Below are 27,089 nucleotides of genomic sequence, written 5' to 3'. Positions count from 1 at the left end.
ACTTTGAGCATGGATTCCGACAAGGTGGGCGCAGGCGGAGTGACGCGTTCCAGCATTGCTTTACTTGGCGCTTGGAGTAAACCCCACTTGGGGATCTCTGATCCGTTCATTGGTGAGACGATGGCGCTGCGAGATGGGGTGATCTTTGCAAACTTACGTGGATTCTCACATGTGATAATGGAAACAAATTGCCTGGAGATTGTTAAATCTCTAGAAAACTCGTGACTATAGCTTGTCTGTGGTGGCACTTGTATTATTAGAAATTGGAGAGTTAGCTTCCTTTTTTTCCTCTTTTGATATTCAACATGTAAACTGATCAGCCAAAGTACCGGTCCATCTTTGTGCAAAACATGCATGCAAAGTTGGACTGGTTCGAGACCCTCTTTCCTGCTTACCACCTTGTTAGCTGATGATGCCAGGAGTTCGTTCGTTGAATAAAGTTCTCTGATTGGAACGCAAAAAAAAATATTATCCAACATCTATAAGACGGTTAAATTGACACTCACGAACATGCACTCCGTATTGTTTATTCTATTAATATCGCTGTCAAAGAAGTATACTCACTCAAGGATAAACTTTTTTAGGGCTTGAAAATAAATTGAGAGGTGCTTTCCATTTTATACACGTTTATAAAAAGTTTACGAAAAGTCTAACGCCCACACGTGTGGGTGTTTTCCAACTCGCCCACACGCCTGGATCGTCGTCCAGTGCCTTTTGCACGAATCTTGGCACGAAAAGATTAATTTTTTGTGCCACGTAGGATGGGGCTGGTGTGTGAGCGTTGGAAAGTTTGCCCACACGCCTGCACCATGCTGTTTGCCAGCTGCGTTGTGTGGGCGAACTAGTTTCTGCCCACACAGCCACCACCTAGGTCATGTGCGTGTGGGTGATTCGCCCACACGACACTCCTATGTTGTGGACGGCAACTGCAGTTACGCGAACGTGGCAACTCAGTACACACACGGCAACTGTGATTCTCTGCTACACGGCAACTGCAGTTACGCGAACATGGCAACTCGGTACACATACATGGCAACTGTGATTCTTTGCTACACGGCAACTGCAGTTGCGCGTACGTGGCAACCAGATAAACACACATGTCAACTGTGATTAACAATACATGGCAACTATGGTTGGACCACACGTGACAACTAGGTAAACACACATGGCAACTACTATTTTGACCATATGTGGTAAGTAGTTAATCACACACGGCAACTACGGTTTGATTACACGTGGCAACTACCATAAATTAGACATGGCAACTATAGTTAACCAAAACAGATAGAGTTGCCATGCTTTTACAACTACACTTGCCATCCCGAATAACTACATCTGCCAACCAGGATGGCAACTAAATAGTCATCCCATGGGGTACCTAACGTAGCTGCGTCAGGACGTGGGCATTTTTGCTTCGTGCCACACGCACGGGATGAAAATGAGTAGTACTTGTTGGACGTATGACACGAAGTAGCCGCGCCCACACATGTGGGCAATTCCAATGTCCGCCCACACACAGCTCGTGTGGGCTGCCTCCTACTCACACCACACATGATGTGTGAGCGCATGTTATATATGCCACACGTGTGCCAGTTAGCGGCGTGCAAAGTTTAAATAAGGTTTCAAGGTTGACGCAATGGAGATAAGTGCCGGGACAAGAGCAGGTGGTTGCGTTGTGGACCCTGGACAACAACCATTGAGCCGCCATCAGCGTAGGTGTGTCAAGCTGTCCACGCCTCCAACCTCTCTCTCTTCCACGGACACACAGTAGCGCTACAGACTCTCCACTCACCATCCTTGCTGCCTGCCACCAGCACTCTCCCCCTTGTTGTTTTGTGAAGCGACTGGACTGGTGTCATTTGGTGCGCGTCGCATTGGAGGAGTAGGAGCAGGAGTGCTGGACAGCAGTACCAGGCAGGCAAAAGCCACCTGTATGTGCAAGATTGGTTGCCGCTTTCTCCTTCTCTAGTGCGTTTAGGTTCCAGAAAGCTCTGGTGTGTTTTCATTAGGGTTTGCGCCTGCGCAGTTTGGTTGGCGTTGGACTCTCTTTTCTTGCGGTGGAATTTCGGGAAATGCTCCGGGTTCCAATCAGTGGCGAAAATCTCTCGCGGGTTTAAGGTACGCAGAATCTCTTCCCCCCTTCGAGTTTTCAAAAGAATGAGTGTGCTTGATTCTTGGTGTCAGTTTGGTTCTCCCTTTCTGGCAAATTTTCGGTTCAGTCAGCGTGGTCAAATTTCGGTTGACTCTTGAGTGGATGATGTTTCACTCCCCTCCTAGGAATGTTCCTCTGTTTCTTGTCCATTTTTCTATCTCCCTTTCTGGCACGGAGAAGGGATGGTTTCTAGATCTGAGCAGCTGGATGGGGGTTTCGGTGTTAATCCCAGTTCGGGAGTTATTTCGTCTGATTGGTTTCCGTTAGTATCTTTTAAAAGTTCCAAATTCCTTCCTCCTTTTCTGTTGCCGTAACAAGTGTGCCGTCAATTTCTTGTTAAGAGATCCAACGTTCTGCTCTCCTCTTTTAGGTTATATAATAATATTCCTGTTTTTTTATGCATCCTATAGCTGAATTGTAAATAATTCAGTCTGTCTGAGCAAACTGCGAATCTGTGATTTTACTTTCCTTCCCGCTGATTTGTATCCATCACGATTTTTTTTACCTTTCTATTTGTGGATAGAACAGGAAATGCATGTTCTATGAGTTTGTTTCGCCGAAAAAGGCAGTAACTTGATTGCTGTCCTTTCAGCAGAGACAAGGAGAAATTGCCCTGAGAGGTAAATAAAGATGGAGATGCCTGATATTGAAGCTGGCACGGTAGTCACCGATTCTGATAGTTCAAGAAGGCCACAAGACAATACTGCGACATCAATTCCAAACAGTGGAAATTTAGAAGGTTCAAGCCACAGGGCTACAAAGACCACCAGGTTCAAAGACGGCGACGACGGGGTTGTTGAGATTACCCTTGACATACAACGCGATTCAGTGTCAATCCAAGATGTCAGGCCAGTTGACGATGGTGGCTCAGCACACAGCGGTGCACTGGTGTCACCTTCCTCATCAAGGAGCGGCAAGCTGTCATCGAAACTGAGACAGGTGACCAACGGGCTAAAGCTGACGAATCCGAGCAAGAAGATGCCACCGACGCCTGCACCAAAGACCGTGAGGAAGAGATATGACCGAAGCAAGAGTAGTGCTGCAGTGGCACTCAAAGGCTTGCAGTTTGTGACTGCCAAAGTTGGCAATGACGGCTGGGCTGCTGTGGAGAAACGGTTCAATCACCTACAGGTTGATGGCATGCTACTCCGTTCGAGATTTGGGAAATGCATTGGTAACTGAAAACAGCTTCAGTGAATAGAGGCAAGTATCTGAAAGAATGGTAATTCAAATATTGCTGCTTTTGATTGTGCAGGGATGGAAGGGTCAGACGAGTTTGCGATGCAAATGTTCGACTCGTTAGCGAGGAAGAGAGGGATGGTGAAGCAAGTGCTGACTAAGGAGGAGCTGAAAGATTTCTGGGAGCAACTCAGTGATCAGGGTTTTGACAACCGTCTCCAAACGTTCTTTGACATGTTAGTAGTTTGTGCTGAATAATTTACTTGTTTTGTCGGCTTCGTTCTTGATAGATGCACTCTATGGGATTAATTAATCCAAATTTCACAACAACTCATATTTAGTACTTGACACCATTTTGTAATTTTGAATTAAAACTATCGCAGCGACTTATATTTGGTTATGATTTTGGATCTGTCCTCCATCACCATAGGTTGCATTCCTTTTATTCCAGACTGCTCTGTCAAAGATTTTTAACTACTGTTTGTGGGATGTATGCATTTTGTTATCCAGAGGCTGAGTGTGAACTCTTTCTGGTTCTATTGCCTTGATGCAATTTGTTGAGTCAGTGAAAACTCCCTTTATCGATAAAATCTTAGTTTTGATTTGTTTTCATCGTTTAATATAGCACTTTAACATGTCTTGACCTCTTTGTCCAGGGTTGACAAAAATGCTGATGGAAGAATCACCTCAGAGGAGGTTAAGGAGGTTAGTAGGAAGACCCCAAACTGAAAGATCTAGTCTTAATGTCCTCAGGGTGTAAATTTGAGGCATTAAGCAAATGATAACATGCTTTCGCAGATTATTGCGCTTAGTGCATCAGCAAATAAACTTTCCAAGATCAAAGAGCGAGCTGATGAGTACACAGCACTTATTATGGAAGAGCTTGACCCAAACAACTTGGGCTACATAGAGGTATGTCCAATAAACTAACTGTTGAGAATTGCGGCACAGTTTTTTCCTAACCACTCTAAACATTAACAGCTCGAGGACTTGGAGGCACTCTTACTGCAGTCACCATCTGAAGCTGTTGCAAGATCAACGACCACCCACAGCTCGAAACTTAGCAAAGCTCTTAGCATGAAGCTCGCACCTAGCAATGACACGAGTCCACTTCGCCGCCACTGGCAGGAGTTTTTGTACTTTGTTGAGGAAAACTGGAAGCGCATATGGGTCATGACTCTCTGGCTTTCAATCTGCATCGCCCTTTTCATTTGGAAGTTCATCCAGTATCGTAACAGGGCTGTATTTCACATCATGGGCTACTGTGTGGCCACTGCAAAGGGTGCCGCAGAGACCCTGAAATTCAATATGGCCCTGGTCCTTCTTCCTGTCTGCCGTAATACAATCACATGGATTCGATCAAAGACAAAGATTGGAGCTGTTGTACCCTTCAATGACAACATAAACTTCCATAAGGTAATGTTAATATTATGAACCTGTTCTTATGTGCGAAAACCTCTTGATCTGATATCGTATAGTGAGAATGTGAGATGTGGTAAGCACATTTACTATCAAAGAACAAATTAGAGAGAGAGAGAGAGAGAGAGAGCTCGAAACGAGAATGATTTTTCTGGGCCTCTGCATCGAGCGATGCACACAACCAACGTTATTATATTATTCAACAGAGTCTGACAAAACAAATACATGTATCAATCCAAAGTCACCTTCCTATGATCTATGTCGCTACACCTACTAGTTTGATGATGTGCCCTGACCACGCATCAACGCACACCATCTAATCAAGTGGCCTCACCAAGCCGTCCAACGGCAAGCCGGGAGCACCAACCGTATAGCGGACCCTCAGCATGCACCGCATGCGCATGCTCCAGAATCCGCCGCTGCCATATTCCGCCGCCCAACTTTATGACAGATCAATGCATTGACCTTGGCAGGCCCAACTATCGTCAGACAGCGCCACTACCCTGCGCGCGTCCAATGCCGAGACCCCGCTGTGCCATGCCGCCGAGACCCGTCGTTGCCGACGAGGTAAATGCCACACCGCGCCACCTCCTGATCAAGATCGCCGCCAACACCAACCCAACATTGTCCACCAGCCAACTATCTCCCAAGGTAGCGCCTTCAGGAAGGGAACAACGCCGTGAAGTGTGGTGGGTTTGGGAAATTTCTGGATAACTCTCTTCCTCTCTAGTCTGTACAATACATATACTGGTTTACATGGGCCATGTGGGCCAGATTCACACATATACAGCCCAACACTCCCCCTCAAGATGGGTGATAGATATCTATCATTCCCATCTTGTCACACGCAGAATTACACTCCTTGACACTTAAACCCTTAGTTAAACAATCAGCCACTTGTTCTCTAGAGCTCACATAACTTATCCTGATTATGCCATCATCTAACTTCTCCTTGATGAAGAGGCGGTCTATCTCGACATGCTTGGTTCTGTCATGCTGAACTGGATTATTAGCAATGCTGATAGCTGATTTATTATCACACCATAACCTTAGGGGATCCTTCCTTATTACCTTTAACTCAGAGAGAAGATTTCTTACCCATAACATCTCACTCAAGCCTTGTGAAATAGCTCTATATTCAGCTTCAGCTGTTGATTTGGACACCACTGGCTGCTTCTTACTTCGCCATGACACCAAGTTTCCCCCAACAAACACACAATAACCAGAAGTTGATCTTCTGTCATCCAAACAACTTCCCCAGTCTGCATCACAGTATCCATCTATATTAAGATGCCCATTCTTCTTAAACCATAGCCCCCTTCCTGGATTACCCTTCAGATATCGGAGGATTCGATAGACAGCCTCTAAGTGTCCACTCCTAGGATCATGCATGTATCTGCTCACCACACTCACTGCATATGAGATATCGGGTCGTGTATGACATAGGTAGATGAGCCTTCCAACAAGTCTCTGGTACTTCTCCTTATCCACTGGTTCCCCAGATTCAGCACATAACTTATGATCCTGGTCAATAGGTGTTGAAGCAGGCCTACACCCAAGCATGCCTGTATCACTAAGCAAGTCGAGAGCATACTTCCGTTGTGACAGAACAATTCCTTTAGGGGATCTAGCAATTTCTATACCAAGAAAGTACTTCAGTTGGCCTAAATCCTTTACCTCAAACTCCTTGCTCAGGCTCTTCTTCAGTCGTGATATTTCCACATCATCATCTCCGGTGATTATAATATCATCCACATACACCGCAAGGATTGTAATCTGACAATTTGAGTGCCGGTAGAATACTGTATGATCCCCATTGCACTGTTTATATCCCATATTGCACACAGCACGTCTGAATCTATCAAACCATGCTCGTGGAGACTGTTTGAGGCCATACAAAGACTTCCTTAACTTGCATACCTTTCTTGATGTCTCGGGCTTTGAGAAACCAGGTGGAATCTCCATGTAAACTTCCTCATGTAAATCACCATGCAGGAATGCATTCTTTACATCTAACTGATGCAAAGCCCAACCAAAGTTAGTGGCACAAGAAATTAAGGTTCTCACTGTGCCCATCTTTGCGACAGGTGCAAAAGTCTCATCATAATCAATCCCGTATGTCTGACTATAGCCCCTAGCCACTAACCTTGCCTTGTATCTTTCTACCCTTCCTTCAGGAGTCTGCTTCACAGTATACACCCATTTACAGCTAACCGGTCGTTTTCCTGCTGGAAGAGGTACAATATCCCATGTCTTGTTCTTTTCAAGTGCTCTCATTTCCTCCAACATTGCCTCGTACCACTTTGGATCCTGCTTTGCCATTTTCCAATCTCTTGGAGTCACCACAGATTGCAATGATGCAATGAATGCTTTGTATCTCGGAGACAGAGATGTATATGATACGTAATTAGCTATGTCATGCTCAAAACCATACCTCTCTGGAGGTTTTCCAGCTCCAACTCGGGTTCCTTTCCTCCAGGCAATAGGCAAGTTCATTGAATCGTTTACATTAGATGGAGTTGGAGTGGCACATGTCTCACCATCAGACAATTCAACAATTTCAACACTTGTTGGAGCCTGTTGCTCCCCCTGCACATGTGTGTCACTTGCTATTGGAGATTGTTGTTGTTGCTGCTCATCTTGTAGTTGCCTCCTGGTATAGACCCTTAAATTTTCTTCCTCATTTGGCTTTCTCCATTTCTCTTCAGTCATAGGTTGCCTCCTGGTATACACCCTTAGATTTTCTTCCTCATTTGGCTTTCTCCATCTCTCTTCCCTTGCATGACATGGAACAACTCTCGGTGGTTCATCTTCCTTTGTCCTTGGTGGTTCACTCCCGCCCTCTCGACTAGCACCACTCATGCTAGGAGAGTCGAAGTCAAATAACGAGCTGAGATCCGTTTTTTCTCCATAAAACGGTTCAGACTCCCTGAATGTCACATCCATGCTCACAAATGTTCTCCGCTCGCTGGGACTCCAACACTTGTATCCTTTGTTTTTAAGGCGTCCGTAAGGCGTCGCTTAGGCGACGCCTAGGCGTCAGGGCGCCCTCCAGGCTCAGGGCGTCGGCCTTGCCTTAGACAGTCGTGTAAGGCGTCCGCCTTAGGCTGTAAGGCGTCTGAAGCGTCCGCCTTAGCGCCGCCTTGCACGCCTCAGACCAAATCGGACGCCTTAGCTTGTCAGGCAGGGAAACAGAGATTGCAGGCGGGAAAACTGACCTGGGCGGGAACACAGGCGCGGGAAACATTGGTTCAGGTGCGACCAGTTATGAGAAGGGGAAAGAGAGAGTGAATCGACGCGAGAGGTCTCTCCTGTCTCCTCTCTGGACCATTGAGGGAGGCTTCCTCCTCAGATCTGCGGCAGCCGCCAGCCTCCTCCCTCCGGCCACAGTTCCTCCCCCTCCTCTCTGGCTGCAGCTCCTCCCCATCCTCCTCTGGCACAACCCTCTTCCAGCAGATCAGCACCACATCAAGGTATGAATTCAGCCCTCTCTTCTCCCCCCTTTCCCCCTCTCCTCTTTCTTCCATCCAGCAGTGTAGCTTGCCATGCTTGCCTGCTCTGTTATGCACAGCTCCTCTACTAACTGTTAGGTGCTGCCTCTCTTATGCACAGCAGTGTAGCTAGATGTGCTTGCCCGCTCCTCATCTGCATCTGTTTCTTCCCAGATCTGCTTCTCCACCCACAAGGCAGCAGCCCCACCACTGCTTCTCTCCTTCCCCATGCTTGATCTGGCTGCTCTAGTGATTTGGCTCTTCTCTCTTTTTCTTTGACAGTAGCCAGGTGTACCTGCTCTGATGGATCTAGCCAATGATCCTAGGAGAAGAGCTACATCAGATGATCCAGCCTGGAAGTATGGGTTCTGGCCAGATTTAGAGAGGAAAGATTTACTCCAGTGTACATTGTGTGGCAAGATAGTCCATGGTGGAGTGAGAAGGCTAAAGCAGCACTTTTCTGGGGGTTCCAGTGATGCGGATAAGTGTCCCGAGGCATCCATGGAGATTAGGATAGAGATGCACAATTCCTTAAACACTAGAAAGTTTAAAGCTATGGAGCGATATATTGATGAGGAGGATGAAGCTGAACTTCAAAGGCGCCGTTCTGTCATATACACAAGATGATTTGAGGCCTATGCTTTGGTAACAGTTTATATGTTAATGTTAGTTGTTAAATCTCCTAATTGGTGGCCATCTATTATATATGTATGTACAATTTATTAAGTTAATGCTAGTTGTTAAATCTCCTAATTGGCTGCCATATATTATATATGCACGTGTCTAAGGCGTCGCCTCGCCTTATGCCTCGCCTTACGCTTTAGCGCTTAGGCGGTGAGGCGCCCCCCAGCGCCTCGCCTCGCCTTACCGCCTTAAAAACATAGCTTGTATCCCTTCTGACCAGATGGGTAACCTATGAAGATGCACTTTACTGCTCGTGGATCCAATTTTCCCACTGAGGGTCTATGATCCCGGACAAAGCAGGTGCATCCAAATACCTTAGGAGGAACTAAGAATTTGTTCTCACCTAGTAACATCTCACATGGCGACTTCATTCCAATCACCCTTGACGGCATCCGGTTGATGAGGAATGTAGCTGTCATTACAGCCTCACTCCACAAGAATTTTGGCACGTTCATTGTATACATTAGTGACCGAGCAACCTCCAAAATATGGCGATTCTTCCTCTCAGCTACTCCGTTTTGAGGTGGTGTACCCGGACAAGATGTTTGGTGCAATATACCTTGACTTGATAGGAATGTGACAAACTCCTTATTCACATACTCTGTCCCATTATCTGTCCTGATCATCTGTATCTGTGTATTGAACTGATTTTTCACATAAGCATAGAAATACTGAAAGCATTTAAAAACCTCATCCTTATGCTTCATAAGATACACCCATGTCATACGAGTATAGCAATCAATGAATGTAACAAAGTACTTCATTCCACTTAGAGAGATAACAGGACATGTCCACACATCTGAGTGAACAAGCATAAAAGGGGAAATACTCCTAAGACCCTTACTCACATAAGATGTCCTTGTGTGTTTAGCAAACTCACATGCATCACACACAAGCTTGTTCTTATCCACCCCACACATTACATCGGGAAAGACTTTACTCATCTTCTCAAAAGACATATGTCCCATTCTACAATGGTGAAGCATTACCTTTGTTTCCTTTTCTCCCATCATTGTTGCTAACATCGTAGACACCGCATTATTTGGCACCTCGCGATCCATGTACCATAGCCCATTACGCCTGGTTCCAGTCCCAAGCCTCTTCCCCGTTTGCCTCTCCTGAATTAGACATAAATAGCGGTCAACTATTACTCGACAATCCACATCGTCAACCAAAGCACTCATTGACATAAGATTGACTGGAAAGGCAGGAACATGCAAAACAGATGAAAGTTTAATAGATGGTGTGCATTGTATTGTGCCAATGCCTTTAATGGGTTGTGAGGTGCCATCAGCAGTTTGGATAGTCTCCTTACATGTGGGTGGATATGGAATATATGACTCAAATTCCATTGATGTGCCGGCAACATGCTTTGATGCTAATATCCAATCAGGATGTGATCTTTGTGAGAGAATAGATGCATGAGCACAATTACCTTCATCTGTAGATACAAAATGAGCAAAGTTGTCGTAACTACAATCCTCATGATCCTTATCACCTGTGCTTTCTGTTCTTTTCTTTGATTCTTCTTGGGTTGCGAGTGAGGATCCTTCTTCTGAGACTGCCACATTTGCCCTTTGACCACCAGAGTATCCCCGGCCTCGGCCTCCCCTTAATCCACCTCGGTTATATCTTCTCCCCCTTCCACGCATGTTCCTACGTGGAGCCGTGCAAGAACGAATCAAATGACCCTTCTCACCGCAGTTGAAGCACTCTCTGCTCTTATAGTCGGTTGCTATGAAGGCTGGATGAGATGGAGTCGTTGTATTGTTCTTCATCAACTTTAATCGGACCTCCTCCTGTGCCATTGCTGCTATGGCATCCTCTAAGGCAGGTAGAGTAGGTTGATGAAATAAAGTAGCACGTCTCGCCTCAAATTCAGAGTTCAATCCTTTGAGAAACTGCATCACTCGTCTGCGTTCAATCCATTTTCTAGCAGCTGCTATGCAATCTGCATGTGGCAAATCCAGAGGATCATAGTGATCTAAATCAGCCCACAAGCGCTGCAGTTCAGCAACATACTCCATCACAGAATTTTCCCTTTGTCTGAGTTCACCAACTCTCTCCTCTGTTTCAGCTATTAACATCACATTCCCTTCACCTGAGTACAGTTTTGAGAGGGTTTTCCATACCTCAGTAGCAGTTGAGATAGTCTCAACAGTTGCAGCAATGGTTGGAGACAAGGAGTTCAACAACCATGCCACTATCAAAGAGTTGGTACTGCTCCATGTCCTCCATTCTGAAGTTTTCTTGTCTCCTGGCTCCTCTGCCTCACCACTGACAAAGCCCTCAAGCCCTTTAGTCCTCAAGATGAGTAGCGCCCTTCTTGACCAGCTCAAATAATTCTTAACATCTTCCAGCTTAATTTCATTTGGCATCAGGTCAATTTTCTGAATTGGCTCAATGTGAGGAACAATTACATTATTTAGAGATGCTGCAGCTCCTACCTTGGCTGTTAGGAGCTCAGCCAATTTTTCAATTGCCTTCTCGAGTCCCTGATTTTCTCCCATGTCTTGCCTCAATCACAGCAGGCAAGAACTTTCCTTCTTCCTCAGTACGCTATCTAGCAGCCCCTCACACAGCAGCACCAAATCAATCCAGGAGCTCTTACCTCCTCTTCTCTGCTAACTCCACTGTAGTACACCACCAGCAGCAACAGAGTCAGCAGCAGCACTTGCAAGCAGCAACAACAGCATCTTCCTCCTCCTCTGCAAACAACAGCAGTTCCAGCACACAGCAGCCACAAGCAGCAGCAGTGCAAAGAGCACCCTTTGCCGCACCAACAGCAAGCAGCAGCAACTGCAGACTGTTCTCAGTCTTTCTCCAGCAGCAGCAAGCCAGCCGCACAAGCAGCAAACCAGCCAGTACTTGGCCTCTCCCCTGGCGCAGCCGCCTCCTTCCTCTGCCCTCTGCCACACACAGTAGCACCCGCAGCACCAGGAGCACTTCGCGCGCGCGCACCTCTTCACGGGAGAGAGCAGTGCCGCCTGTAGCCTCCAATCCCCTCCAGGCGCTCCGCAGGCAGCCCGCGCGCTCGCACGCAGCCGCGCCCGCCGGCCCTCTCCAGGCGCGCCTCTACCGCCGCCGGTGACCTACAGAACCCAGCATCGCCTCCCGCCTGTGCTCTGACACCATGAAGTGTGGTGGGTTTGGGAAATTTCTGGATAACTCTCTTCCTCTCTAGTCTGTACAATACATATACTGGTTTACATGGGCCATGTGGGCCAGATTCACACATATACAGCCCAACAAAGGCCCCGTCGCCGCCTACTGCAGTTAGGGTTTTCACCCGGAAGACAAATAGCGTGGTGGAGGTAGAGCAGATCTAATGAACGTCTCCATGGAGAAAAGACGATGCCCATGGGCATCGCGGCCGACCGGTGTCGCCTAGGGATTTCTCCCGATTTGAATCCGCACCTCCAGCTCCAATCGCATCGAGGACCGGCAAGTCTCACGACCCAGATCCGTATGGAGGAGCACAGAGCCGCCTCCTGACCTATCATCCCCGACGGACGGGCCGCCGCCACCGCTATGACCGGAACGCCGTTCCGGGGCCCTTGCACCGTAGATCACATCCCATCCGAGTTCGCCATCCCCACGTTGTCAACGGAGTGTCGCCGCGCTGGCGGGAGGAGCATCCGCCGGCGGAAGATCTCGTGCCACCATGTACAACCCCTCTAGGCAGCCAAGCGACAGTCGCGGGACGCGAGATCCCCGCTGTCCCCGTCAGTGGCGGCACACGGGCTTTTCCGGCGGCCACCTCTAGGGATGACGAGGGGAGAGGGGAGGATGGAAGAGGTGGTGGCGGCGCTGGCTAGGGTTAGCGCCCCCGGTCGCCCTGGAGGAGGCGACATGTGGAGCGCCTCGGAATCTGACCCATGCTTCGCACTGTTGATGTCCCCCACGAAGAGAAAAACGATGAAATGTTCATGATGAGAGAAGATTTTGCAAGTCACACATTTGCCTTACATACGACCTCGAACGAGTTGAAGGGATTTTTGTTCTCTTACAATCCTTTCAAACCATTTAGGACCATTGGATCCTTTCTTATACAAGAACCTACTATTATACCCTGAGATAACTTTGTAAAGTTTGTTTTCCACTTTTCTTGCCTGTATATATCTGTTTTTTTAAATGCATGCAATATGAAATGTATTGTTTCTTGTAAAGCAAAAAACTAGCCTCTAATCCTCTCAAACGCCTCTAATTGCTCCTACCTTGCTTTGTGTTGATTGCGTTTGCACTGGCACAACTAATGTTATTACATATTTCTCCATGGGCCCAGTCACCTGGCCCTTTCCTATCTCATGAGATCTTGCATCCCTCACGTCCCCGCGTCGCCCTCCCGCTAGGGCGGCTCGGGTGGAAACCCTAGCCCCCGCCGCCGGGCACGTCCATCCTTCCCTTCCCCTCCGCCACCGCTAGAGGAGGTCGTCGGGTGAAGCCCCAGGTGGCTGATGGCGGCGGCGGAGGCTCTCTTCTCTTCCCTTCCCGCCAGATCGGTGAGGCGGGTCACCCATGGTGCCGGGGCGCTTTCCCCCGATTTGCGTTGCGGCGGCGCAAGGCGGTGGCGTGGTGCTGGGCGGGGTCGGCGGAGCTGCTAGACTCCGAGGAAGATCTGGTGGCGCCGGCCGTTCGATGGGCTAGCGGGGTCATGGTGGCCTTGGTCGCGGTGGCCGGCGGCTCAGCCTATCGGCGGCGACTGGTGTTAGAGTATTATATATATAGCCATGTAACCTTTTGTATTTACCCTATTGTATAAGGGGTTTCCTGCATATATTCCACACCTGTACATGTATATATACTGGCCTATGGCCTTCTGGAAATACAAGTTGCATATTTCCTAACATGGTATTAGAGCTAGGTCAATTTTTTGCACGCTGCAACTCGTGCTATTGATCTCCGTGTCCGTCGTCGCTGCCTTTTTCTGTCCCGTAGCAGCCGGTCAACCCAAGGCCGCTCCTCTCCTTCCCTGCAGCCGCCGTTCAACTCCTTCCCGTCCAGATCACGCTAGCTCCAGATCCTATCATGCTAGCTCAAGGTCCTGCCCCGTGATCACTCTAAATCAAGTCAGCACAGGAGCCTCCGCCCGCAATCGATCTTCCACAGCCAGCCTGGTTTTTCGCCGCCCCTCATCGGATCCGGACGCCTCTCGCCGGAACAGGCCGCCAGTCGCCGGTCTTCGTCGCCTGCGTCCGATCCGGCCGTCCCTCGCTGGATTTCGCCCCTGCTGCTGGCTCTCGTCCCATCCATCTGCTGCCGCCGCGAGCGCTGACTACGCTGATCGTTAGGACCCTCTGTCTGTACTGCTATCTGCCGATGATTGCCAAAAAAAATGTCTACACCGTCAAGCTATGTCGCAGTTTCTCGCTGTCCGGTGATCTTTGATGGCACTAACTACATCGAGTTTGTTGGCTTCATGAGCATTCATATGCGTGGCATTCGTCTTTGGGGCGTTCTTTCTGGCAAGGTCCGTTGTCCGCCATGTCCGGTTCCACCTGTGGCCCCTACTCCGCCGACGCCACCGGTTCTTGCTGCCGATGCTAATCAAGCTGCGAAGGATGCAGCTAAGCTTGCAGATGACACTGCCGTCCATGCTTATGATGCGCAAGTTTCGACTTATGAGGAGGCTCTTCAGACTTATAATGAGGCTCTTTCTGCTTACACTCAGTGGCTTGATGAGGATGCCCGTGCCGCAGCTGTTCTCACTGCTAGTGTTCTGCTTCAGTTTGCCTCTGAGTTCTTGGGGCTCCCTGCCATATCTGAGATGTGGACCCGTCTTCGTCAGCGCTGTCAGCCCTCTGGTGATGCCTTATATCTGTCTGTGGTCCGGCAGGAACATGCTCTTCAGCAGGGTGACTCCAGTGTTGACGATTTCTATGCTCAGAGTTTTGCTATCTGGCGTCAACTTGATTCTCTCCGCACTGCTGGTTGTCGTACTTGTCAGTGTTGCCAGGCTGTGCGGGCTGATTTGGAGTTTCATTGTGTCTACGAGTTCTTATCTCGGCTCCGTAAGGAGTTTGAGCCCCGGCGTGCTCAGTTGTTTGCTCGTGGTCGTATCTCCCTCATGGAGGCGCTTTCTGAGATTTGTGCTGAGGAGACTCGCCTACGTGGTGCTGGTCTACTTGAGGTTCCCTCTGTGCTCGCTGCTCGAGTCCTTGTTATGTCGCCTGCTGCACCGACTCCATCCCGCTCCAGTGCTCCTCCGCTCTTGCCTACTCCTACGGGCGGCCAGGGTCGGTCTCGTCCTCACTGCGGCTACTGCAATATGGATGGTCATGTTGAGTATCAGTGCTTCCAGAAGAAGAAACACCTGCGTAAGGCGCGATCATCAGCTTCAGGGACTTTTTCTTCTACTTCGACATCTTCCGCCACTGCCTTGACTGAGCAGGATATTCTGCGACTTAAGCGTCTGCTTGCTGCTTCAGGTTCTCCTTCGATGGGTACTGCAGCTTCTGTGACTGATGCTTCCCGCACTGAGCAACCACCCTCTACACAGTCAGGTACATCCTTGTGGATTATGGACTCTGGAGCTTCTTTTCATATGTCTTCTCATTCTTCAACTTTGTCCTCTCTTAAATCGCTTGGTTTTCCTGTTCATGTACTCACTGCCGATGGTACTCCTCTTTCTGTTGCTAGTCGAGGCAATCTTACCACACCTTCTTACTCTGTTCCTGATGTTGCTCATGTTCCTCGACTTACCATGAATCTTTTTTCTGCTGGTCAACTTACTGATTCTGGTTGTTGCGCATCCTTGACGTTGACTCTTGTTCTGTTCAGGATCGTCGAACGCACACTTTGGTTGGGGCTGGCCCTCGCCGCCGTGACTCTCAGGGTCTTTGGGAGCTAGACCGGCTTCATGTTCCTTCCGCTGCTACCACTATCGCCAGTCCATCCGCTTTTGTCGCTTCAGCTACCGGCTCCTTCCAGCAGTGGCATCATCGACTTGGTCATCTTTGTGGCTCTCGCTTGTCGTCATTAGTTCGTCGAGGTCTTCTGGGGTCTGTCTCAGGAGATGTCTCTTTAGAGTGTCAGGGTTGTAGACTAGGAAAACAGATTCAGTTACCTTATCCTACTGGTGAGTCAGTGTCTCAGTGTCCTTTTGATTTAGTCCATTCTGATGTATGGGGTCCGGCTCCCTTCGCTTCGAAAGGGGGCCATCGATACTATATTATTTTCATAGATGATTTCTCTCGTTACACTTGGCTTTATTTTATGACTTCTCGCAGTGAGGTTCTTTCCATCTATAAGCATTTTGCTGCCATGGTTCACACTCAATTCTCTTCGCCTATTCGTGTGTTCCGTGCTGACTCCGCTGGCGAGTATATTTCTAAGATATTGCATGGTGTTCTTGCTGAGCAGGGCACTCTTCCTCAGTTCTCTTGTCCTGGTGCTCATGCTCAGAATGGCGTGGCTGAGCGAAAGCATCGCCACCTTCTTGAGACGGCTCGTGCGTTGATGATCGCCGCTTCTCTTCCACCTCATTTTTGGGCCGAGGCTATCTTCACCTTCACCTATCTCATTAACCTTTAGCCGTCCGCTGCTCTCTAGGGTGGTGTTCCTTTCGAGCGTCTCTTTGATCGTTCTCCTGATTATTCGACGCTTCGCTTGTTTGGTTGTGTTTGCTATGTTCTTCTTGTCCCTCGCGAACGCACCAAACTGACTGCTCAGTCTGTTGAGTGTGTTTCCTTAGGCTATAGTGATGAGCATAAAGGCTATCGTTGTTGGGATCCTATCGGTCGTTGGATGTGTATTTCTTGGATGTGACTTTTGATGAGTCGCGTCCCTTCTACCCGCGTCCATCTTCCTCGACCTTTTCAGTGGAGGATATCTCTTTCCTCACTTTTCCCGACACGCCTATCACTCCAGTTAAGCCCTTGCCTCTCCGTCCTGCTCACTCTACTGCTCCACCGCTTGCCGATTTGCCGCCACCATCTCCCATGGTTTCCTCACCTCACATGTCACCGGATTCTGCACCTTCATCCCTGGTGATTTCTTCGTCTCCACCTCCTGATTCTACCTCGACTATTCCTCCTCGTATTCTTCCATCTTTTCCTCAGCATTACACTCGTCGTTCACGTATTGTGGATGCATCTGCTGATGTGCCGTCCTCCTTGTCTTAGCCTACCTATGGCTTGCGTCCTCGTCCGCTTCCGCCTGTTGATCGCCTTGGTTTTCCAACCGCTGGTGCTGCTGTTCTTGAGCAGACTTCTTATCGTGAGGCTGTTGTTCATCCAGAATGGCATTTTGCGATGGCAGAGGAGATTGCTGCTCTTGAACGCACTGGTACATGGGATCTTGTTTCTCTTCCTCCAGGTGTCCGTCCCATCACTTGTAAGTCGGTCTACAAGGTTAAGACTCGCTTCGATGGTTCTCTTGAGCGTTATAAAGCTCGTCTTGTGGCTCGTGGCTTTCAGCAGGAGCATGGTCGTGATTACGACGAGACTTTTGCTCCTGTGGCCCATATGACCGCTATTCGTACACTTCTTGCCGTGGCCTCTGCACGCCACTGGTCTGTATCGAATGCCTTTCTTAACGGTGAGCTGCGTGAGGAGGTATACATGCAGCCACTACCTGGGTATTCTGTTCCCGATGGCATGGCATGTCGTCTTCGTCGCTCTCTCTATGGCCTTAAGCAAGCCCCCCGCGCCTGGTTTGAGCGTCTTGCCTTTGTGCTGACCGTCGCTGGTTTTTCAGCGAGTGCTCATGATCCAGCATTGTTTGTCCACCTTTCTCCTCGTGGTCGGACTCTTCTCTATGTTGATGACATGATCATCACTGGCGACGACCCTGAGTATATTGCCTTTGCCAAGGCCCGTCTTAGTGAGCAGTTTCTTATGTCCGTTCTTGGACCTCTTCGCTACTTTCTTGGGATTGAAGTCTCTTCTACCTTTGATGCCTTTTTTATATCCCGGGAAAAGTATATACAGGATCTTCTTGCTCGTGCTGCTCTCGCTGATGAGTGCATTGTTGAGACTCCCATGGAGCTCAATGTTCACCTCCGTGATACTGATGGTGACCCCTTGCCTGACCCGACGCGTTATCGTCATCTTGTTGGGAGTCTTGTCTATCTAGCTGTCACTCGTCCAGATATCTCTTATCCGGTTCATATTCTAAGCCAGTTTGTCTCCGCTCCCACTTCGGTTCACTATAGTCACCTCCTTCGTGTTCTCCGATATCTTCAGGGCACGATCTCTCGCCGTCTATTCTTTCCTTGCTCTAGTTCTTTACAGCTTCAGGCCTATTCGGATTCTACGTGGGCTAGTGATCCCTCCGATCGCCGTTCACTTTCTGCTTACTGTGTTTTTCTTGGTGGTTCTCTCATTGCCTGGAAGACGAAGAAGCAGATTGCAGTTTCCCGTTCGAGTGCAGAGGCTGAGTTACTTCAAGATTCTGGTGTTTCTATTACTACACCTACTTTGCTCTTATCTGACACAGTACAGGCGCTAGTAGCATTGCGCGCGATCCTGTAAAGCATGAGCTCACCAAGCATATTGGTGTTGATGTTTCCTATGTGCGCGCCGGTGTGCAGGATCAGGTTATTGCTCCTCAGTATGTGCCTTCCAAGTTACAGTTGGCGGATTTTCTGACGAAGGCCCAGACTAGAGCACAACATGGCTTCTATCTCTCCAAACTCAGTGTTGTTAATCCACCATGAGTTTGAGGGGGGTGTTAGAGTATTATATATATAGCCATGTAGCCTTTCGTATTTACCCTATTGTATAAGGGGTTTCCTGCATATATTCCACACCTGTACATGTATGTATATATACTGGCCTATGGCCTCCTGGAAATACAAGTTGCATATTTCCTAACAACTGGATCCTGGGGCGGCGGCCTTGGAAGGTGGCGGCGGGTGAAGCTCGGGCTTCCCGCGGCAGCATGGCGTGCTGCTGTCCCTATCCAAGGCGGATCTGCATCGCCGATCTTGTGGTTTTGCCGCGGATTGGTTCAGATCAGAGATGGTGATGAGCGTGCGGGATCCATCTCGGCGGCTCTCGCGGTTTGGCGAGGTGGGGTGGTAGCCCTCCTCCCAGGCTACAGTGGTGGCGCATTCAGGCAGTGGCCGGTGCGCCAGGGCTCCTACGGTAGCACTGCTGTTGCGGTTGGTCGCCGGATCTAGGCGGCTAGATCTAGGGCTTTGAAGGTGATCGAGACAGTGCACAGGTTGTCGGGTGGATTCCTTGGGATGGATCCGGGTGAAAAGTTGGTCTTTGGTCGTTGGCCGGAGCCGGTGATGACGATGCCCTTATCATCGTTTCCTTCATGAAGGCATCATCGAGGTGAAGCTCCCAACCCCACCCAATACCTCCAGGGGAAACCCTAAATCAGCTGATCGGATGACGGCGGCATTCATGTGTCGTTACCCCCTTGGGGGCGGCATTCTTGGAGTTGCACTCGGGCTCGAGGGACCTGTGGATGGCTTCTTCGGTGGAGCGGTGTTTATTTCTACATATTCATGGCGGCGGTTCTCGGCGGCATGGAGCAGTGGAGGCTTGGCGTCAGATGTGTGGCGATGGACACGCGCAGAAGGTTGACGTTGTCTGGCGTCGTGGTGGCGTCGATGGCAGAGAGGCCTGACAAGGTCGATACGTCAGTACATGCTTTGAGGATGAATCGAGGGAAGACGGAGGTGACGGCCCTTTGCAGCGTGTGCGTGTGGTACTCACTGAGAGTGCGCCGGACCGGAGTGTTACCCAGTCCCGCCTATGTGGCTTTGGATGGGGCATCCGGCGTTAGATGTTAGGCTTTTGTGCGATGCCTGTTTGGTATTTGGCCCGGACATTCGGCACACCTTCATCAAGAGGATAGTAGAGATGGTGGCCTTGGGCTTACTGTTGTATTTCTTTGTAAGGTCTTTGTGAATAATAAATAATATGGCCGCATGCATCTCCCAGATGCAGAGGCCGGGGGTGATTCCTCCTTTTCTGAAAAAAACAAACATATTTCTCCATGACCTAAAAAGAGAGGGTAGTAATCCTGGCCATAGTACGGTTGCAAAATCCTCTTATCTTTGGACTCTGGGAGTCCTGACTGGATTAGGATGTTGTCCACCGTTCAGTCATTATGGAACACAAATGGATTTTTGGCATCCTGAAGCTTTGCATTGCATGTGAGCACACAATATCTTATCAATGAGCCAATTAGAGTAACCTGTTGACGATGTCTGATAGATAATTTAGCACTAGTAAATTGTGACCAACATAATCCTCGGTACGATATTTTATTGTGCAGGTAATAGCAGCAGGTGTTGCAGTTGGTGTTGCTCTGCATGCAGGTGCTCATCTGACATGTGATTTTCCTCTCTTGCTCCATGCAAGTGATGCAAAATATGAACCAATGAAGCCTTTCTTTGGGGACAAAAGGCCACCAAACTACTGGTGGTTTGTAAAAGGAACTGCAGGGTGGACAGGTATTGTCATGGTAGTGCTCATGTCAATAGCTTTTGTATTAGCTCAGCCATGGTTCCGACGTAACAAGCTGAAGGACACTAATCCACTCAAGAAGATGACTGGTTTCAATGCCTTTTGGTTTACGCACCACCTATTTGCTATTGTGTATGCGCTGCTCATCGTCCATGGAACAAGTTTGTATCTGACGAAGGAGTGGTACAAGAAATCGGTAAAAGCCTATACCCTAATGCCACTAAAAAATGCAATGGTCAATATTAATACTTATTGATAGTTTCTTATTGTTATCAGACATGGATGTACATCGCTTATCCTGTCTTCTTATATTCATGCGAGCGCATTGTTCGGTTATTTAGGAGCCATGATGCAGTTAAGATTCAGAAGGTACCACTATTAAACAACCCCTTTCATATAGTTTTTCCTTGTTTGTCTTTTTGACCTTAAACAATCCTATAGACAACTACTTTTCTTGTAAATGTAGTGGGTCTTAATAAATACCAACCCATTTAATATGGGAGATGTATTGTGAACAGAAATAAGCTTTCAACTTTTGTGTCTTCAACAGGTTGCGGTATATCCTGGGCATGTGTTGGCTCTTTATATGTCCAAGCCAACTGGTTTTAGATACCGGAGTGGGCAGTACATCTTCATAAATTGCAGAGCTGTATCTCCATATGAATGGTGCCTACCGTTACAACCTTTGAGAAACAGTTGCGTTAATTTTATTATGAAATCAGCAGATGACTAATAGTACGGAAAATTTGTTCCATCACAGGCATCCGTTTTCCATTACATCGGCACCAGGAGATAATTACCTCAGTGTCCACATCCGCACAAGGGGTGATTGGACTTCTCGGCTTAGGACAGTCTTCTCTGAGGTAAATCAGCTTCTCTTGGCTTTCGGTTCATCCAGTGATCACATCCTATTGGAAGTTTGTCCAAGTAACCGATAACAACCTTAACTATAAACCAGGCGTGTCGGCCTCCAGCTGAAGGAGAAAGTGGACTCCTTAGAGCTGACCTCTCCAGGGGAATCACTGACTGCAACGCAAGGTGAAAAGGAACTTCTTCAGCTTTTTCAAAAATGTATTACGGCGCAATATATTGTAAACTCCTGTCTGACCCTAAACTTTGTTTGACATGTACAAGATTCCCTAAACTTTTGATTGATGGACCATATGGTGCTCCAGCACAAGATTACCGGGAATACGATGTGCTACTCCTCATTGGGCTTGGCATTGGAGCCACCCCTTTGATCAGCATTGTGAAGGATGTGCTTAACCACATCCAGCCTGGGGGATCGGTTGGTGGAGCAGAGCCGGGGAGCACCACTGGTAAGGCAAAGAAGAGACAATTTATGACGAAGAGGGCCTACTTCTACTGGGTCACAAGGGAGGAGGGCTCCTTTGAATGGTTCAGAGGGGTGATGAACGAGGTGGCTGAGAAGGACAAGGATCAAGTGATCGAGCTCCACAACCATTGCTCGAGTGTGTATCAAGAGGGCGATGCTCGTTCCGCGCTCATTGTCATGCTCCAAGAACTCCAGCATGCAAAGAAGGGAGTTGACATCTTGTCTGGAACCAGCGTCAAGACTCACTTTGCCAGGCCTAATTGGCGAAGCGTCTTCAAGCGTGTTGCGGTCAACCATGAGAACCAGCGCGTCGGTCTGTCTTCCTTCCATTCTCACATCGATCTGGTACTACAAATGTGGGTAATTACCATCATCATCTGCTAACCTTTAATTTTGTTTCAGGGGTTTTCTATTGTGGTGAGCCTGTTCTTGTGCCACAGTTGCGGCAGTTGTCGGCAGATTTCACCCACAAGACAAACACAAAGTTTGAGTTTCACAAGGAGAACTTCTAGTACTGTAACTTGTATAAGAACATGTCTATGCCATGCTTCATCAGGTGAATTATATGGGTTGTATTATTATTATTATTTTGTAAAGGTAGGGAAATAAAATGGGAGGTTTTGCCTAGTCTTGTGTTCAGTCTTGTTTACTCTATGTTGTTAAGGAGTATAAGGTTTAGGAATCCTATTAGACCATGTTTCCTTTCCTTGTACCCAAGTCTTGTGTAAGATATATGCTCCTTGGACTTTGCAATACAATCAAGTTGCATCCATAACATGGTATTAGAGTCTAGGTCTACTTTTAGCATGCACAACTTGTGCTTGATCCTCTACTCACGCGGTCGTTGTCTCTTTGCCGCCTCTTGGGCCTTGCAATACAATCGAGTTGCATCCATAACATATGTAACCTACGTTATTTTTGCAAGTTGATGCTAATAGGGTTGATTTGCATAAATGAAGTTTTTTTTAACTGGTTCAACCCCTTTATGGTGCTTTGCATGACGGAAAAACATCAAACCAGTTCCAACAGATTGTCTTTGGTTAGATCATTTTATCCAAAGAATTTTTGAAAATCTTCCATTCATTCCCTCTGGTTGATATTTGCAGTTACAGCCATCAAACACAAATAACACATGATCCGCGGGGAGGATATATGCGTCCCTCCCTGGTCTTGGGATTTCCAACACCAAAAAAAAAAAAACCTAGCCCTCTTAACCAAATAGATTTGGAAATCTCTCAAAATGACACCAGTCTCTGGGCCCAACTCCTTAAGAAAAAAAATACTTGCCAACTTCTTCATTCTTCACTTCTAAGAAGCGGGGCTCCCAAATCTGGACTGGGATTCAGAAGTGCATTTTTAATGTGGGAGTTCATTTCTCGGTTTGTAATGGGGGCCGATACCAAATGGCTCCACAACACTGCTCTATATGCCAAATACCAGAGCTTTTCGTAATTGCTTCTAATCCAAAAATTCTTGTAAAGGAAGTGATGCAACATGGGTATCAACCTCCCCTTCCTCGGAAACTTCAACACAACGGATAGGGCATCTTATTGGAAAAAGGCTTTCGCTTCGCTTTATATATAAAGCAAACCGCCCGAGCCACAAACATCCACATAAAGTTTCACACCACACACTCTTTCGAAGCCCTTCTCCTTGAACTCAATCAAGTTCATCTCATTGACGAAAGGGACATCATCCGTGGGGACCTGAAAAGCATCGGCTTGCTTCTTGGTGAAATATATCTATGCTAAAAATTTCCATGGCCCTCCGATGCATTACACGAGGCCCTCTGGTCCACCGTGCCCCCCTTAAGATTTAGGTCTTCCTTTGGCAAGCGACCAATGATAGACTTCCCTCGACCTTAACCTCCAAAAACGCCATGGACCTAGGAACTTTTCACGTGCTCCTTGCAGAGCTCCTGAGGACGTAGACCACATCCCCTTTCAAATGTGCTCCGGTCAAATTTCTTTGGAGTTGTGTTTGGGAAAGCTTTGGGTGTACCCGGGTCCTCAAATCGTCTTAGCATATTCCTATTCTTCTATCTGATATCCGAGGTCTATAATGTAGAATCATTTAGCGCTTGTTTGCGGCAATGGCTTGGGCTTTTCAGGCTTGGCACAACAAACTTACTATAAAGAGTTGTATCCCACACCATTCGACTGATTACATTTTTAAATAGGCTATATTTTTTTCAGCACAGAGGCCTCTAAGAAAAGAGGAAGGACAAGGTGGCCTGAGGGGTGTTAAACAAGATTAAGGATGTCCACTTCCGCAGCCTATTATGATGTAATCAGTCGATGTGATCCTTAGCTTTATGTCTTTTCTGGTCATATTGCTCCTTTGATTTGAGCTAGTCTATATAAGTACTATCATTTGCTCTAGTTGTAATGTCTGACTTTGTACATTGTATACTCTTATCTAGTTAGCTTCATTAATTTAAAGCCGAACGCTCCTTAGGCTTTTCTTTTAAAAATACAAATAAACAATGACAAGGTTCAACATAGAAAAATGAAAACCCAACTTAGTATGACGGGAAAGCACGAAAGTCCACAGAAGTTCGCTCACCACTGAAAAAAATACATTCATGTATTACCTCTGTTGGAAATTAGTGTCTTAGATGTATCCAGAAGTATTTTAGTGCAATATACTAGTATATCCGTTTAAGCGGCGGGTAATTCCGGACTCAACGAGTATTATTTAGTTACTCCGGTGACAACTGACGGGAAGACAAAATCTCCATGTTGTACTTGTCATTGCTGATTACGGAGGGAGTACTTGACTACCTCCCCAGTGTCCCCACGATTATCAGCAGCTCCCGCAAATTTGCAGCCGCCGCCGCCGCCGCCGTTGCTGTTACCCTGCCGCCGCCGCCGCCGCCGCCTTGTTCGGAGAAATGGGGAAAAAAGCCATCCGATACGCCGTGGTCAGTACTACTATCTTCCCCTCTCCTGTTCTTCACTCGCAAATCTGTCCGGAAGGAGAAGTGACGCTGGCGCGGCCGTCATCGTCTGTCTCGTCGCAGGTGGATGCCTTCGCGGCTGAGCCGTTCAAGGGCAACCCCGCCGCAGTATGCCTCCTCGAAGAGGAGGGCGCCTCCGCGGCCGTGGACGACCGGTGGATGCAGTCCGTCGCCGCCGAGTTCAACCTCTCGGAGACCGCCTTCCTCGCCCGGGACTCCTCCGGGGGAGCCGGCGCAGCCCCGCGGTTCCACCTCCGATGGTTCACTCCCGTCACCGAGGTATCCTGGCTCCCCATCCATCTCGTCCACAAATCCCAGAGCCCCCTCTTACGACCAGTATCGACCTGAACTTCTGAACATGTTGATTTGCACAGTTACCTACCTTGACTCATCATTTCATTGTTTTCAGGTTGACCTCTGCGGCCACGCGACGTTGGCCTCTGCGCACTTCCTCTTCACGACTGTTCTTCCGGAGCATGGCAAGCTGGAGTTCATGACCAGGTCCGGGATCCTGACTGCCAAGAAAGTCCCCGCACCAGGGAGCACTGGCGTCCCTGGTGAGGAGCAGGGGAAGCTGTTTATTGAGCTGGATTTCCCCATGATTGGTTTTCTGGAATGCAACGAAACGCCGTCGATTCTGGAGACCCTAAACGGTGCACCCATTGTCAGCGTTCACAAATCGGCTACCGACGGCGACCTCATTGTACTGTCTCTCCCCATATTTTTGTTTCCATAGTTACATTTGAGGATCAACTTCCTCATTTTATAATGGAGCATGCTGGTGCGAATGTATGGTCTTTCAGAAACATTAATTGTCAATAAAAATCTTGCATGATTTTCAGGTGGAACTTTCTTCAGGAAAAGAAGTTGTTAATATCCTTCCTAGCATCGATGAAATTAAAAACTTGGCCTGCAGGGGTCTTATTTTTACAGGACCGGCGCCGGCTGGATCTGGTTATGACTTCTTTACACGTTTCTTCTGCCCAAAATTTGGGATAGATGAGGTGATGTCCTTTGTTAGTCCAAAGCATATAGAAACGGCAAAACTTATTTAACTTACCACATCATCGACCATTTTTTGTACTTCAATATGTACTTAGCTAACTAAAAATGAGTGCATGATTGCCTCTCCCAAGTTGCGGTACCTAATTATGCTCATGTGTAATGTTTACATCTTTCAGTCTGGTTACCATAGTCATGTAGTCTATTGAGTTGTCTACTTCCAGCTTGTTCTGAGCCTTCCTTGTCTCGATTTCGTAATTAGTAATGTTAACTAGGCAGTTTTTACCTTGCAGTTGTGACAGATAATTTCACCAAGGAATTGGAATGTCTTGTATTACATAGGAGTAGTTGAACACTAAGTATATACTCCCTCCGTCCCAAAATAAGTGTTGCTGATTTAGTACAACATAAGAAAAAACTCATTCATTCAACATTTACCATTGGGCGTATATTGGCATTCGATATTCTCCATGTAATACATCTTCCTGTTCCATAACTCATACCCTTTGATCACTATATTTCGACAGGACCCTGTTACTGGCAGTACACATTGTGTTTTGGCACCCTATTGGGGTAGAAAGCTGGGGAAGCAAAAAATGACGGCATTTCAAGTATGTGCTTAGCTGTGTTTTCAGCAATTTAATTGATATAAACTAAAAAAATATTTTATTTAAAAAATGGTGCTGCAACATGCACTCGATCAGCTGAACCATGATGTTGGCTTTCCTTCATATGTATCATCAGGCATCTCCAAGGGGTGGAACACTATACCTGCAACTGGATGACGCAAATCAGAGAGTGCAGATCCAGGGAGAAGCTCTTACTGTGATGGATGGAACGCTCCTAGCCTAGCCAGCATGCCTTTAGCAATTTGGCATCCATCTACTCGTATATGCCTTGAAGGACAACCATTCATCCATCTACTCGTATATTCGTGGAGTTATAATATGACTTTGGATGGTGGTGATTCTGTTTGTTGTTATATGCTTGTTGAACAGTTAACTGCTTATGGGTACAAAAAATAAAAAACATCCTGAGCTCTTCTAGAGACCTGAACAATGTCCGGCAATTGCGGATACCGATGGGGGCTTGTCTGAGGGGAAGTGATTTCATTGTATTTCCGTGCCACAAATGCCATGTATTGGGCTTGACGAGATGACATCCAACTTGCCGAAGGCACTATATGGTGTTTGTTGCATAATGAGGAGTATGGACTGTATGGTGTTTGTTGCATAATGAGGACCGAACCTGGGAAATAATCCGTGCCTCGTGACCATCTGGTACGTGAGGTTATGTCTCACTACCAAACAAATCTACGTGCAGTTATAGTTTTGATTTTATGTATTTTACAAAACACGGTTGACATTTTTCAACCAAGTGTCTTATTTATGAACTAATTGCACATTTGTCACGAGACATGCTGCCATATCGTTGTCCTCAT

At 47.6% G+C, this 27,089-nt stretch overlaps 3 protein-coding genes across 4 annotated transcripts; all 3 read left to right on the top strand.

Moving 5' to 3' along the window:
- Positions 1-1,721: 1,721 nt before the first annotated feature.
- LOC119267938 (respiratory burst oxidase homolog protein B-like) lies at positions 1,722-22,464 on the top strand. 2 transcript variants are annotated; one of them, XM_037549395.1, is made up of 13 exons: positions 1,722-2,118; positions 2,748-3,326; positions 3,408-3,567; positions 3,988-4,036; positions 4,130-4,243; positions 4,313-4,747; positions 20,161-20,547; positions 20,628-20,720; positions 20,902-21,017; positions 21,112-21,214; positions 21,310-21,389; positions 21,486-22,000; positions 22,090-22,464. In XM_037549395.1, the coding sequence occupies exons 2-13, from the start codon at positions 2,783-2,785 to the stop codon at positions 22,197-22,199; spliced, it is 2,706 nt and encodes a 901-aa protein (XP_037405292.1). In that variant the 5' UTR covers positions 1,722-2,118; positions 2,748-2,782; the 3' UTR covers positions 22,200-22,464. The 2 variants fall into 2 exon arrangements, with proteins under 2 accessions (XP_037405292.1, XP_037405291.1); XM_037549394.1 differs by having other exon boundaries at positions 2,745-3,326.
- LOC119267939 lies at positions 10,616-17,252 on the top strand. The gene is made up of 2 exons (XM_037549396.1): positions 10,616-15,428; positions 15,706-17,252. Exons 1-2 carry the CDS (start codon positions 14,261-14,263, stop codon positions 15,750-15,752), a joined length of 1,215 nt encoding a protein of 404 aa, XP_037405293.1. The 5' UTR covers positions 10,616-14,260; the 3' UTR covers positions 15,753-17,252.
- Positions 22,465-24,433: 1,969 nt separating the features above from the next.
- On the top strand, positions 24,434-26,865 carry LOC119267937 (uncharacterized isomerase BH0283-like). Its single transcript, XM_037549393.1, has 6 exons — positions 24,434-24,610; positions 24,710-24,925; positions 25,056-25,349; positions 25,489-25,650; positions 26,176-26,259; positions 26,393-26,865. Exons 1-6 carry the CDS (start codon positions 24,581-24,583, stop codon positions 26,498-26,500), a joined length of 894 nt encoding a protein of 297 aa, XP_037405290.1. The 5' UTR covers positions 24,434-24,580; the 3' UTR covers positions 26,501-26,865.
- Positions 26,866-27,089: the final 224 nt, after the last annotated feature.

This window comes from Triticum dicoccoides, chromosome 3A, assembly GCF_002162155.2.
Source record: "Triticum dicoccoides isolate Atlit2015 ecotype Zavitan chromosome 3A, WEW_v2.0, whole genome shotgun sequence".
Lineage (NCBI taxonomy): Eukaryota > Viridiplantae > Streptophyta > Magnoliopsida > Poales > Poaceae > Triticum > Triticum dicoccoides.
The sequence above is the reverse complement of the archived record's forward strand: the minus strand, read 5'-3'. Positions and strand labels throughout refer to the sequence as shown.

What these genes read in the sequence shown, in the direction of transcription:
- LOC119267937 (XM_037549393.1), top strand. Translation starts at nt 24,581, where the DNA reads ATGGGGAAAAAAGCCATCCGATACGCCGTG. An exon ending in GGTTCACTCCCGTCACCGAG is followed by an intron (nt 24,926 to 25,055) that starts GTATCCTGGCTC and finishes CATTGTTTTCAG; the next exon opens with GTTGACCTCTGCGGCCACGC. An exon ending in AAAAAATGACGGCATTTCAA is followed by an intron (nt 26,260 to 26,392) that starts GTATGTGCTTAG and finishes ATGTATCATCAG; the next exon opens with GCATCTCCAAGGGGTGGAAC.
- LOC119267939 (XM_037549396.1), top strand. Translation starts at nt 14,261, where the DNA reads ATGTCTACACCGTCAAGCTATGTCGCAGTTTCTCGCTGTCCGGTGATC. An exon ending in ACCACCCTCTACACAGTCAG is followed by an intron (nt 15,429 to 15,705) that starts GTACATCCTTGT and finishes TGTTCTGTTCAG; the next exon opens with GATCGTCGAACGCACACTTT.
- LOC119267938 (XM_037549395.1), top strand. Translation starts at nt 2,783, where the DNA reads ATGGAGATGCCTGATATTGAAGCTGGCACGGTAGTCACCGATTCTGAT. An exon ending in CCTCAGAGGAGGTTAAGGAG is followed by an intron (nt 4,037 to 4,129) that starts GTTAGTAGGAAG and finishes ATGCTTTCGCAG; the next exon opens with ATTATTGCGCTTAGTGCATC. An exon ending in CCATGAGAACCAGCGCGTCG is followed by an intron (nt 22,001 to 22,089) that starts GTCTGTCTTCCT and finishes ATTTTGTTTCAG; the next exon opens with GGGTTTTCTATTGTGGTGAG.